Source organism: Saimiri boliviensis, chromosome 6 (assembly GCF_048565385.1).
Source record: "Saimiri boliviensis isolate mSaiBol1 chromosome 6, mSaiBol1.pri, whole genome shotgun sequence".
Classification (NCBI taxonomy): domain Eukaryota; kingdom Metazoa; phylum Chordata; class Mammalia; order Primates; family Cebidae; genus Saimiri; species Saimiri boliviensis.
In genome coordinates, this window is record NC_133454.1 from 72,425,168 (window position 1) to 72,438,192 (window position 13,025).

General features: G+C 50.9%; 2 protein-coding genes across 4 annotated transcripts in view; one reads left to right on the forward strand and one right to left on the reverse strand.

Annotated features, from left to right (window-relative positions):
* Positions 1 to 10,857, reverse strand: part of LOC104650701 (uncharacterized) — a 40,506-nt gene extending 29,649 nt beyond the window's left edge. Inside the window, exons 1-3 of the mRNA XM_039470334.2 lie at positions 10,478 to 10,857; positions 10,179 to 10,377; positions 4,558 to 4,758 (exon numbers count right to left, since the gene is read on the reverse strand). Coding sequence (XP_039326268.2) covers positions 4,558 to 4,758; positions 10,179 to 10,377; positions 10,478 to 10,857 — 780 coding nt within the window. The remainder of the gene's footprint in view (positions 1 to 4,557; positions 4,759 to 10,178; positions 10,378 to 10,477) is intronic.
* FCHSD2 (FCH and double SH3 domains 2) overlaps positions 10,685 to 13,025 on the forward strand; it is a 299,879-nt gene continuing 297,538 nt past the window's right edge. For 2 of the 3 annotated variants that reach the window (XM_074400964.1, XM_074400966.1), the window contains exons 1-2: positions 11,033 to 11,136; positions 12,853 to 12,950. In XM_074400964.1, the coding sequence (XP_074257065.1) occupies positions 11,116 to 11,136; positions 12,853 to 12,950 (119 nt within the window). In that variant the 5' untranslated portion in view covers positions 11,033 to 11,115. Of the gene's footprint in view, positions 11,137 to 12,852; positions 12,951 to 13,025 lie in introns of all 3 variants that reach the window. The other variant, XM_003923427.4, reaches the window with a different exon arrangement.

Genomic DNA, 13,025 nt, shown 5'->3' on the forward strand with positions numbered 1-13,025 from the left:
TGCTAGAGCTGTGGTCTGGGCAGGTGCAGTAAGCAAGGGAAGTGAAAGGGTTGGGGTGACTGGCAGCCCAGCCCTGAAGGAGAGGAATAGCTTGTGGGTGATATTGGGGGCCTGTCCTCAGGCTGGAGTCCTGTTCCAGGACGGGGCAGGGTGAGGCGCTATGCCTGACCAAGCCCCTGACTCTTGCTCCTGCCCTCAGAGATTCCATTTCCTTCTGCCAGGCCCTAACTCTTTCTCCTGAGATATTCCTTCCCTACTCCCCACCCCTCCATATGTCCCATCCCCACCTTTCTCGCATCCCATGGTTCCTGCCCAGGTCCTGCAGGCCCTCCAGCAAGGCTGCCCCAAGTAGCACAAGTTCTTTGGCTTCTTCCACACTGACCTGCACTGCTCATGCTGCCTGAGCAGTAGTCTGAGCATGCTTTGCCTTGAGGCCTGTTTTGTTCTGTATTGTTGGTTCACCAAACTAGCCAGTTACTTCACTGTCACCGCACTGCAGGTGCCCCTGTCTTATCTGACTCTGCCCACAAGAGCTCTTGATAAGTCAGAATCAGACCGTTATGCTCCTAGAGAAGTTAGCTAGTATTGAGTATGTCTGGCCCAAAGCATGAACAATTGGAGAGGCTGTTTATGGGTTGTGCTGGTGGGTTCTTTGTTCTGGGGCAAGTCTTGACATGACTGTGTCTATTTTTTCATTTATTTGTTTGTTTATTTTTGAGTCAGTCTCACCTCATAGTCCAAGCTGGAGTGCAGGGGCATCATCACAGCTCATTGCAGCCTAAAGTTCCTGGGCTCAAATGATCCTCTCACTTTAGCCTTCTGAGTAGCTGGGGTCATAGGCATGCACTGCCACACTTGGCTAATTTTTAATTTTTGGTAGGGGTTATGAACCATGAGGGGTGAATTGCTTCCTGTTGGTCACCAAATACCTGACCCTCCACCTGGATCTGCCCATTCAGATCAATCATTTCCAGACACAGGCTCAGGTATTTGGGGATCAGCAGGAAGCAATTTACTCCAAACGGTTCAGATGAAGAGACTTTAATGAGAGGACTACTATAGTGAGATGTGGGCAGGTTAAGAGAAAAAAAGACAATGAGGCACCTGCCCAGAGGCTGGCAACAGTGGAAAAGTCTTATGGCCCAGGACTCAAATGGGTCAGGAATCATGTCCAAACCCAAGTGGAAGTCAGTTGGCAAGAAGGCCTGGTGAGGCAGCCCACAGGGGTCCACCTCCTAGGGCACAGTGCAGGGTATGGGTGTGGGTGCAAATGGAGACTAATGGTCTCCAGATGTGGCTGAAGAATTCTTACCCAGATGGAATATCTGGAAGATGCCTCTGGCGTTGATGCAGTCACTTCTCTGTGATCACTGCTGGTTTGGAGAAGGTTTTTCCAGCTGATCCAGAGAAAAGGTGAAGCTTCACCTTCAGAGTCATTCTGCTACCATCTAGAAAGCATGTTCTGGTTTTGACGGTGACATACTAGAGAGTGATAGCCATGTAGGCATCAAGGGTACCGAACTATTCCAACACAAATAGTGACATAGGCCCAGAGAACATCAGATCTGTGCCAAGGGCAAACAGGCTTAGGGCAGAACATAATAGAACATGGTAGAGGGGAGATGCTGTAAGCTGATGTTGGAGAGGTACACAGCATACAGATTACGCAGTGAAGCCCATGCAGCTAGAGAGCAGCAGGGCCAGAAGTCCAACGGGTCAGTCTGAATTGGAACTTGACTCAAGCTCTTAACCAAAACCCTAAGCTGACCCTGTAGAGAAAAGGGAGAAGGGTGTTAAAAGCAGAAGGAACAGCATATTCAGATGTGTGAAGTTGCTAAAAGAGCCTGATGAGTTGCTGGAAAAGTTGAGTCTGTGTTTGTGTGTATGTACATATATGCTGTGTGTTTGAAACAAAGGGTACCTAAAATGGTAGGACTGAGAGATGAGGTTGTGTAGGCTGGCTGGAGTCACATAGAGAAGGGCCTTGCATGTCAGGTTTAAAAGCTTGGGCTAAATTTGGAGGGCAGTGGGCAGCCATAAAAGGGCTTTGAGCAGTGGGTACATAGTCAAAATAGCCTATTAGCAGGCTTGCTTGGAAGCTGATGTGTCTGTTTGTTTGTTTGAGATGTGCAGCTTCTAAGTACACATTTATTTGGGAGCTGAGTGCCCAGTGTGCAGACAGGAAAGGTAATGGAGTTAGTGTGACCAAGCCCAGGGTGTCTTGTCTTTCAGACATACCTCATCCTCTCCTTATGGACCACTTACTCAAAAGCCTTCTCCAGGTCAGGCTCAGCACAGCAGGTGAAGATACAGGCTGAACATGAGCAGAGGACAGGCCTGTGCAGGCCCTCGGGCATATCATTCCTTAGGCTGCTGACTGGGCCTTGTGCTCCATGACCTGGCTGCCCACTCTTAACGTTCCACGCTGTTAAACCTCTGAGTCTTCAAGCCTTCAAATCCACCCATCCAGTGTGCCTGCTGGGTGCCATAAATAAGATCTCCTCTCAGAGGTCTAGGGGGTGGGGACATTGATAGGATGGATGAGATAGCCAATATTTATGCCCACTACAGAGTGTGATAAAACCATAAAGGACTACTACTTTTTAAATTGTAAACAGGGCCAGGTGCAGTGGCTCACATCTGTAATTCCAGCAATTTGGGAGGTCAAGCTGGGTGAATTGCTTGAGCCTAGGAGTTCAAGACCAGCCTGGGCAACATGGCAAAACCTCATCTCTACAAAAACACACAACAAATTAGCTGGACATGGTGGCATGTATCTGAAGTCCCGGCTACTCAGCAGGGAAGGACTGACTGAGCCCAGGGGGTCAAGGCTACAAGCAAACTGTGATCACACTATTGCACTCCAGCCTGGGTGAGGGAGCAAGACCCCATCTCAAACAAACAAACAAGAAAAGAAGACAGAAGCAAGGAAGGAAGGAAAGAAGGAAAGAAGAAAGGAAGGAGGGAGGGAGGGAGGGAGAGAAGGCGGGAAGGCAGGAAGGCAGGCAGGTAGAAAGGAAGGAAGGAAAGAAGGAAGGAAAGAAGGAAGGAAATTGTGAGCAGACATTCAAGAGGGCCACCTAAGTCTACACCATCTACCTCATTTCCCAGGATTCTCTATCCAAGAGAGATTTGGATAGAGCCATGTTTCCAAACCAATACCTATTAATTCGATTTTTCATTCTCCACTCCCAGAATACTACAGGTATAGTAGTCATTTGTTCAACTACACGGTGGCAGCCCAGCTCCCGTGAGGAAGGGCTGGGTGACTCCAGTAACTGTGATGGAGTGGTTAGCCTCTGGACACTGGAGCAGGACCATCTGTGTTCAAATCCTACTTCTTACTAATTGTGTGATCTCAGGCAAGTGACTTAACTCCATTTTTAAAATCAAGATCATTGAGTGTTGTGAGAATTGGGTTGCTGGGTGCAATGGTGCATGCCTGCAGTCCCAGCTACTAAGGAGGCTGAGGCTGGAGGATCACTTGGGCCCAGGAGTTCTGGACTGTAGTGCGCTATTCCGATCAAGTGTCCGCACTAAGTTTGCCATCAATATGATGACCTCCCGGGAGTGGGGGACCACCAGGTTGCCTAAGGAGGGGTGAACTGGCCCAGGTAGAAAACAGAGCAGGTCAAAACTCCCATGCTGATGAGTAGTGGGACTGAGCCTGTGAATAGCCACTGTACTCCAGCCTGGGCAACATAGCGAGACCCCGTCTCTTAAAAAAAAAACAACAGAGAATTAATGGGTTAACACAAAGCCCTCAGAGCTATGCCTGGTATCTCCTAAGCACTCAAGAAATGTCAGCTATTATTATTACAGCTATTAGTAGGAGCCAGCCGGGTATGCTTATAAACAATTTCCCATACCCAGGAAAGCCAGAGCAGACACACACACTGGCTTAACCCACAGCCACACTTGGAAATGGGGGAGGGTAGGGAGCTATAACTCTGTTTCAGAGATGAGCAGAGGCTCAGATAATTCGGGGGCATTCATTCATTTAACAGGCATTTATGCTGTGATTTCCACATGTCAGGCACCGCCTCTCCTCCCACTTCAAATTTAGTGAATCCTCAGATTGGGGACTGGAGGCTAGGGACAGAGGACTGCTTATTTTAAACAAGCACCCCCTGGTGATTCTCAGCTTAGCCAAGTTGGGAAGATGATTGGATTCTAAGGTATTATGGCAAGCATCTTGTCATGTTCCAAGTTTGGACCTAGGTTTTATGGGGTATACTAACTTTTGGTGGCAGATTAGTAGTTTAGCAGTTAACAGCACAGACCCTGTAACCTGGTTAATTGGATATACATCTCAGTTTGCCACTGGCAGCATGACCATAGGTATACTTAACCTGTGAATGCCTCATCTGTAAAATGAGGCTAGTAATAGTACCTACCTCAGAGTTGTGAGAATTACATTCATTTTTTATGTGAAGTGCTTGAAAGGGTGTCTGCCATATAGTAACTATTATAAAGCATGAGCTATTATTACTAATGTACACAGTGTAGACAAACATCAGACAGAAGGCTGGGGGTGGTAGATCTGATGCTTCTTACCACACGATTGGCTCTGCCTGCAGCGTTGGCAGCGTCTGTCTCTTCAGGGAGGCTCGCCACCTGCTCCCTTCCGCTGGAAGAGTTTTCCTGAGCTGGGGAATTCCCTCCAATGGCGACAGACAGCAGCTCCCAGCATTCTGATGCCATGTGCTCTGCCCACAGCAGCATGAGAATTAGATCACGTCTTGGGCCAAGGCTGAACTGGAAGACAGGCAGGTGTAGGGGTTGGAGGCATCCACTTAGGAAGGCTGCAAATTGGAGGAGGAGTGCAGACCCTGGGGAGGCTCCTCTCCACACCCTGGACCAGTTTTGGCTGAGGGTGGTGCTGCAGACAGGGGAAGGGCGGATGCCCACAGAGGACAGGCAGGATGCCAGGATGTCTGCCAGCCCTCCAGGACGCTCATCTTGGCTTGCTGCCCTCAGGCAGGGAGCAAGCAAGTGTATTTTGTTTTGGCATTAACTCAGCAGGCTGTGGGAAAACAAGCAGGCAGGCATCCCGAACAGGGCCTGCTCCCTTCACAGGCCAGCCCATGGTGGTGACAGAACTGCCACCTCTGCATCCTGCTGTCCCTCTTCCACAACTCTTATCTCCCTCTCCTGATCCCTGCCTGGCCCTCCTTACCCAGCTCAGCCTGAAAGATCCTCTCCCTGAAAGGGGACCTCAGACTTAGTAGCATCCTGTGCCTCCCAGGCTAGGTCCTGAAGAAACTCCCTGGTAAAACCCCTGGTGTTACAGATGAGAAAACCCGGTCTGAGGGAAAGGCAGGGACTTCCCAGGTCCTCACAATCAGTAAGGAGCAACTAGGATTCTAGTCGGGCTCAATCTCCCCCATGGAAATTCCTCTTTCTGTGTTTTATTCTTTAACTTACAAATAAAACCGTCAACAAAATGACGGGAAACTGAAGGAAAACTCAACAAAGGGAAAACATTTGTGGGTTAGCACAGTTGCAAGCACTTTACATAAACATTCCCATTTAATTCTCACTGCAACCCTGCAAAGAATCATTGTCCCTCCTTTATAGACAAGGAAACCCAGCTAAAAAGAGGTTTCAAGACTTGATAAAAAAACTCAAAGCTTGGGAAAGGAGAAATCAGACATCTAACCCAGGTTTGTTTGACTTTAGACCACTGTAACCTCACCCCTCCACCAAAACTATTTTACTCATTGGTGCCTAATCACAGTGCAGCTCATGGTGGAAGGTGCTGATCAGCGTTCAAATACAGGCAGCCACTCAGCCTTCCCTGATGCGTCCCAGGATCAGCAGTTATTGTTTTTGTGGCTCCTCAGCCCTTTGCAGATTATATACCTGTTATTTCATTTAACCTGCACAGCCCTCCAAGAGGAAGACAGGACAGAATTTGTTATTCCCTATAGATACAGTAACCAAGGTTGAGAGGACAGTGATATGCTAGAGGTCACACTCAGCGAGTACCTGGCAAATATAGAATTAGCACCATGGTCTACTGCCTCCTAATGTCAAAACCATGTGCCTATCAGCTCCTATGATAGCCCTGGGACTGACTGCTCATTCGCTGTACGCCCCCACCCCCGCCACACAAAGTTGTAATAGTCCTTGGCAAGGGCAACACTTGACAGGATAATTCCTGGTCCTAGTGCCTGCTTCTTAGGGACTTGCCTCTGGCCTTAGATCTCTGCTACCACCTGGTAGGATCTGGGTCCCTGTGACCTTCCTGGCCCTGCATATCTCACTGCTGTGACCTTGGTCTATGTATTGAGATTCGGACCTCCTGGTGGGCAGCTCCTCACTCCAGAATCCTGCTCATGACTAAGCCCAGGATAAGGGGCTTATTGAGTGACACTATAGAATTCAAGGCCTCGTGACTTGAACAAACTCACTGTGTTTCTTAAGGAGAATCCCTGCTCTCTTCTGGGGCTTCAGTCTTGAAGCCTCATTCACCTATGCTGGGATTCTGTCCTGAGAGCTGACAGTGGAAGAGACAGGCACACTCTCACACCAGGCTGGCAGGAGGCTGGTGTTGAGGGAATTAGCTCAGGGAGGAGCAAAGGTGTGGGTAGGGAAAGGTGACTAGGGGTAGGAAGATGAATGGGGGTGGGGTCCATAGACCACACTGTCTGCTGATGCATCCCCAGCTGGACTTGGTGGGGCTCAGGCAGGGAATAGCTGGCATCCAGATATGCTGACAAGCATTCCTGAACAGCTGGTGCCAATGCAGGTGGGGGATAATGACACAGGGGAAGACAGAGTAGAGAGGGCTGTGGACCCCAGCTACAGAAAGGGTCAGGGATGCCTTGGTGGAGGGTGGGCAGGGGGAGTGGCAGCCACTTTCTCTGGAGAGAACCTTTGATGGAGTCAAACTGTCCTGGGTGTGTGCTCTGGACTGGGAGTAGTGTGCTACTCATTTTCTGGCCATGGTAACGGGCTGCTGTATACTTTGTCTCCCTGCAGGTTTTCCCAGGAGCCCTGGAATATCAGAATAGCTGATCTTCTGATACCTGTTCATATACCTGCTCCAGGCCAGTTTTTGATCCTAGCTCTGACTTAACCTTAGATTCATATTCCTAATGAAGTGGGAGACTCCACTGCAGCATGCTGGAGGGAGAGCACAGCTTCAGAACCAGGGGCCAGGCCTCGCTTTCCTTTACTAGCTGTGTGACCTTGGGTAGGTCATTTCACTTCTGAGCTACAGCCTGTGAAATGGGGTTATATGTATTATGAGGAGTTGTGAAGGTTGGAAACAATGTAAATAACATGCCTATATTAATGTCTGGAACATGGAAACAGCAAAATAAAGGACAGCTGTTATTAATTTCTTTTCAGAGTTAGATTCCATCTGTGGCCTCTTTGATGGAAGGGAGCCAGAACCTGCTTGCACAGCCCCAGGGACAGGGAGCTCACTCCCTCCAGGGGCAGCTCTGCCTGGAAAAGCTCCTTCCTGAGATGCAGCTAAGTCCTGTCCCAGTTTTGTCTCTGGGGCCATAGTGCATGCTGCTCTGCACCATTTCCCCAAAGAATCTCAAGTGATCTTACTGGCAATACAGTGCTTGCCTGCATTGCAGGAGCAAGGCTCTGGAAGTCCCCAGCCCTGTTCAAAATGGTGCATTTTAAGTCAGGCTTACATAAGTCACAGAAATCCTTTCTCCTGTCCTCTGGATTCTGGAACATAATGGATTGTATCTTCCCGAGTCTGCTTATTTTCCTGGGTTAGGAACTCTCCCAATTCCTTTGAACATTCTTTATACAGGAAAATTCCTCATCGGACAACTGGGTTATGGTCTCAAGTCTATCATGTCAGGGCAAGTCACTTATCTCCACTGAGCCTCCAGTACTTCATCAGTAAAAATGAAGAAAATAATACGATCTCATGGGTAAAGATTATATTGGAAAAGTAATATGAAAGTTTAGGGTTTGGAAAAGGCACTTTGTAAGTATTCAAATAATGTTTTTTAAAAATCACGTTTTTGAAATAGGAGTTAGTAGGTAAGCCCATCTGGTATTGCCCTTAGCTCTTTATCACACTTCCAAAGGAAATCATACCAGAAAGTCAGTGCCACTCCTGGCTTCAGAATGATGGCAAATCTGGTAGAGGATACCTTCCTAAATGCATAAACTAAAGCCCCAGGGTCTGACTTCTTCTGTGAAGAGCCTCCTAAGTTCTAGGCTCACTCACTTATCTTATTCTGCAGGCGGGCACCAAGGCCCAGAGAAGGTCCACCAGATCCATGGTAGAGGCTGGATCCCATGTCTCCCAACATCTAGCACAGGCGTCCCCAAACTACGGCCCATGGGCTGCATGCGGCCCCCTGAGGCCATTTATCCGGCCCCCTGCCGCACTTCAGGAAGGGTCACCTCTTTCATTGGTGGTCAGTGAGAGGAGCACAGTATGTGGTTGCCCTCCAACAGTCTGAGGGACAGTGAACTGGCCCCCTGTGTAAAAAGTTTGGGGATGCCTGATCTAGCCCCTTTATACTCCAGTGCTCACTTCCTAAGAAGAGAGGTGAAGGGAGGATAATCTCTGGGCCAGACAAGTTGCACCCAGGACTAGGATTCAGTAAATCTTTGTTAAGCACCTGCTATGTGCGTGACACTGCATCCGGGCCAACTACTCTGTTACCTCTCTTCCACTAGCCCTGTGTTGCTCATGGAATGGTTGGTCTGGAACTCAGTCTTGATGAAAGCTGATTCTATCTTGCTTAGCTCTAGAACCCCAGTACTTGCACAGGCTGGTAACAAAGCAGTTCCTTAGCAAGAATTTTTTGAATGAATGATCAATCAATAAGCACTTATTAAGCACTACATGCCAGGCCCTGAGGTAGGAGAAATTCTATTTAATACAGCAAGCCTATGAGGCCAGCATTATATCTCCATTTTACAAGTGAGGAAACAAGGCTGAAAAAAGTGAATTGACTAGCACAAGGCTTCACAATAAATTGGTGGTGGAGCTGAGACTAGAGCCCAGGCTAGGCTACCTGTGGCCTGGGCTCTAGCTGCTGCCCCACAGCTCTCAGGGTCTTGGGTCTCCATCCACCTGTTCCCTTGCCCCAGGCCTTCCTTGATTTAATTAAGAGTTCTGGTGAAGGGCTTTTTTTTTTTTTTTTTTAATACTTTTTTTAAATTTTAAGGTTCAATTCAGGTAGAAGAGCTAACTTTTGAAGGCCGAAAATAGCAAGACTAGCCTCCTAGTTCATATGCAGCTCTGACTATCCTAACTCATTGTAAACAACTTGGGTCCAAGTTCCACCTTTTCAATTTCTGTCTTTGTGGTCATCTGGCAAGTTACTTGGGTCTCTCCAGGCCTCATTCACCTTCCTCTTTGGCAGGACCGCACTTCTGAGAACAGCTGTCTGGGGGGGCTCAACTTCTGAAAACAGTCAAGCAATCCAGCTCAGCCTCCACACAGCCCCGGGACTCAAAAAACTCCCTGGGCATGGGGAAGAGGTAATCTTCTTCTGAGGACTCCAAGGGAGGCCGATAATCGTAGATGGTCTGGACAGAGCAGGAAGGTGTGCGTGGTGGTGGGGGGCCCTACTTAGATAAGCATCCTCACTGGCAGATAAGGAAGCCCGAGCTCACCTAGCCTGTTAAGGGGTAGGCAAAATGAACCGGCACCCAGAGATCCTGACTCCCAGACAAGGGCTTCCTCTACGGCCCCTCTTGCCTCCTCTACTTTTCCTCGTGCTTATTATCCTGCACCTGTTTCTGTTTTAAAATAACCCACAGAACCTTCCTGACGTAGAAATTCTAGTCCTGCTGTGTGACCTTCAGAAAGGCTTCCGTCTAAGGGCTCTTGCCTCCCCGTCTGTGAAATGGGGGCCTTGGCCTTAACATTCTCTCGACTCCCTCTGAGCGAAGTCAGTGATCTTTGACTTGAACGCCCTGCAGTAGAGAGCCCCTGCTTCCTTTCCAGGGCAACTGCCTTTCCGCCCTACCATCGCAACGGCCTAGCACCTGCGGCCAGCCGCAAAGCGACTTGTCCTCGCTCGCCCCACTCGCGCCCATCTAGCTGGAAGGGAGAGAAGGGTGTTGAGGGACTGAGAGGAAGCAAATGCCGGAATTCTCGTATCCCACAGGCATGCTAACCCCCTCCCCACTGCAAACATTTCCCCACGAGCGTCGCCCCCCACCCCTTCCACACATACACAGAAACTGCAGCCGCAAAGGCAGGCAGAAGGCGGGGGTGGCCTGTGCGCGTGCGTCGGCGCGGAGCCCTCTCCCGCCCACGTGCGCGCCCCCGAACTGAGGCGCGCGCCGCGGCGAGCTGGCGGGAAAGCGCGCGGGAAGCCCCCAGCTGGCTCCCAGCGTGGGGGAGGGAGGCCAGGAGGCGTCTGGAACGTGCCACTGTCAGAGAGAAAGGGGGGATTTTCGTGTGACGCTGGCGTTTTTACACCTCCCAGCCACCGACCAATCCGTTAGTTCCCCCTGTCTCCCCCCGCGGTACGAAGTCCCGTGCCGTGCCCTCTCTCTCTCCCAGCAGCCCGGGCCGGCCCCTCGAACCCGGCTCTGGACGAAGCGGTTCCCTCCGCCACCGGAGCGGGGCGCTGCCCCGCGCGGCGAGGCCGGAAATTCCCGCGGCCAGAGTGGTGGAGCCCTAGCGGGGAGCGCGGCGCCACCTTCCTCCTCCCGGGCGGGCGGGGGCGTTAGGCCCAGTGAGGGCCGGGCCGCCTCAGTGGGTGGGGTGGGGTGGGGGCCGCTGCGTCCGCCAGGAGCGGCGGTGCGGGTGGCGGACGGGGAGCGCGGACAACGCGGCTGCGGCTCACCCGCCGCCCAGCCGGCCGAGACCCTCGTGCCCCTGCTCCTGGGCCCCCGCCCCCTCGCCATCTCCGCCTCCTTCCTCACACACCCCCGGGCAGCCCGGGCCCCAGGCCTTCCCGGCGCTCCTCCCCTTTCTTCTCACACTCGCTCTTTGGCCGGGGTCCTCCTGCCGCCCGCCGGCCTGCTCCCTCCGGGGCAAGTCCTGTTTCTTAGGCTCTCTTTTCACACACGCGCGCTCGCTGGGCCATCCCTTCCTCTCTGGCCCTCCTCCTCCTGCTTCTTGCTAACGCTGCCGTCGGGGAGGATTGATGTCCCTTCAGCATCATGCAGCCGCCGCCGAGGAAGGTAAGGGCGCAGTTTGGGGGCTTTGGGGTTCGAGGTGGGGGATGCGTAAGGGGAACGCGGCTGGGGCGACCGCTGCGCCCCCTCCCCCTTCCGCAAGGGGCCGTGACCGCCCTCGCCTTGGGCTTGTCACTGACTTGCCTCCGGCTCCAGGCGGGGGGCCGGCGTGTGACAGAGGGGCGGTCGGGGCTCGTCCCTTCTACGCTGGAGACCCCCAGGCATTTCACAAGAGTTTCGGGTGTGCGTTTGTGTGTGCGCGCTTGGCAATGCTGTCCGCTGCAAAGTGCATTCTTGGGGCTGCACCGTGGGGGAGGCGGGGACGCCCCTGCAGCTTTGCAGAGCCTTGTGCGTGTGTGATTAGTCTGCACCAGCTTTGAGCCCCCCAGTTGCTTGTCGCCAGCCCCGCCCGTTTGCACATTTGCGGGGGTTTTGTTTCTTAGGGTTTGGCCTGCTTTTCCCACGGGGCGGCCGAAAAGAAGTTGGAATAGTCACCGCCTCCCCAACCCAAGGGAAACAAATTAAGGATTGACGGGTCCTGCCTCGCCCTCGGCTGAGGGGCGAGGAGGCTGTAGTGCTATCTAGTGAAAAGCGAGGACCCGGCCCGGGAAGTGCGTGGCGTGTGCACTACGATCCGAGCTTGGGTGGCCAGGGTGGGAGTGACGGGTGCACCCGGTTTGTCAGCAGCCTCCCCGCTGTGCCCTTCCTCAGGTTTCCCAGGGGCCGAGGCTGTGTCCTTGTCTTTGTAATCCTACAAATGGATACCGAATATCTACTCTGGGCACTGGGTGGATGAGGCGGTTCTGTCCTCCCCTCGTGGGCAAACATTTGCCTAACGCCTAACTCACCCGTGTCTGCTGTCGCTGCTTTCTTTCTTTCCTAATCCGGGTTTCTCCATTTAAGTGAGTCTTTCTTTCGAACATGTACTCCCACCCATCCTGGTGGTCCTGCTCCTAAGGCCGAGATTCCAGACCGACCATAACTTCAAACCCTGGGGTCCCGGCCTGGAGGGCGGGTGGGCGAGGCTCTCTGGCCAGCAGGCATTTGCTGTTCTCGCTGTTTGAAGTGGAGCCTCTACCGGGAACAGCTTGCCGGGGTAGTTTAAAAGCACTGCAAATGCTGGAAGGTCACTTTTGCTTTCTCCTTTGTGAGAAAGAGATTGTGATTTGATGCGCTATCAGCAAGTCGAGGGCATCATTCTGAGACAGTGTGCTTTTTCGCAGCCATTATGGAGTAATTTTTGTAGTCGATTCATGCATATTATCATGATCGTGTAAATATTGGTCATTAAGTATTATGCATTCTTAGGCTCCCAACCCCCATCCACAGTCTGCTCACCTCTCCTGGTGGTTAATGTCTTTGAATCCTTTTTTTGAAATAGAAGACAGGCTCTTTTAAAACTCTAGGAAGACCTAGACATGGATTGAACTTGTGCATGAAATGGAACAACTGGCAGTTTATTTTGCACGTCTTTAGTTTGTAATATTTATAGTCGTGTATTTTCATTCAACTTCTGTTCAGGCTAGTTGGCTTATTTTTCATTAAATAAGTACCTTTAATAAGTAAAACTAGATGGCGAATAATGGATTTATGGTCTTCAGGGGAGAGGTGAGCAAGAGACATATATTCTGAGCAATTTTTTTTGGGTTAAATTTGTAAAATAAGCAATTTTTTTGGGTTAAATTTGTAAAAAGGCCTTAATAAATATATGGTGCATTTCAGGTGAAAGTTACACAAGAACTGAAAAACATTCAAGTTGAGCAGATGACAAAACTTCAAGCCAAACATCAAGCAGAATGTGATTTGCTTGAAGATATGAGGTAAGGCTATAGTAAATAGTTCAAGGACTTCTATTTCTCTGTTTCAAAGAACCTTTGAGTTACCAAACCCCAGGA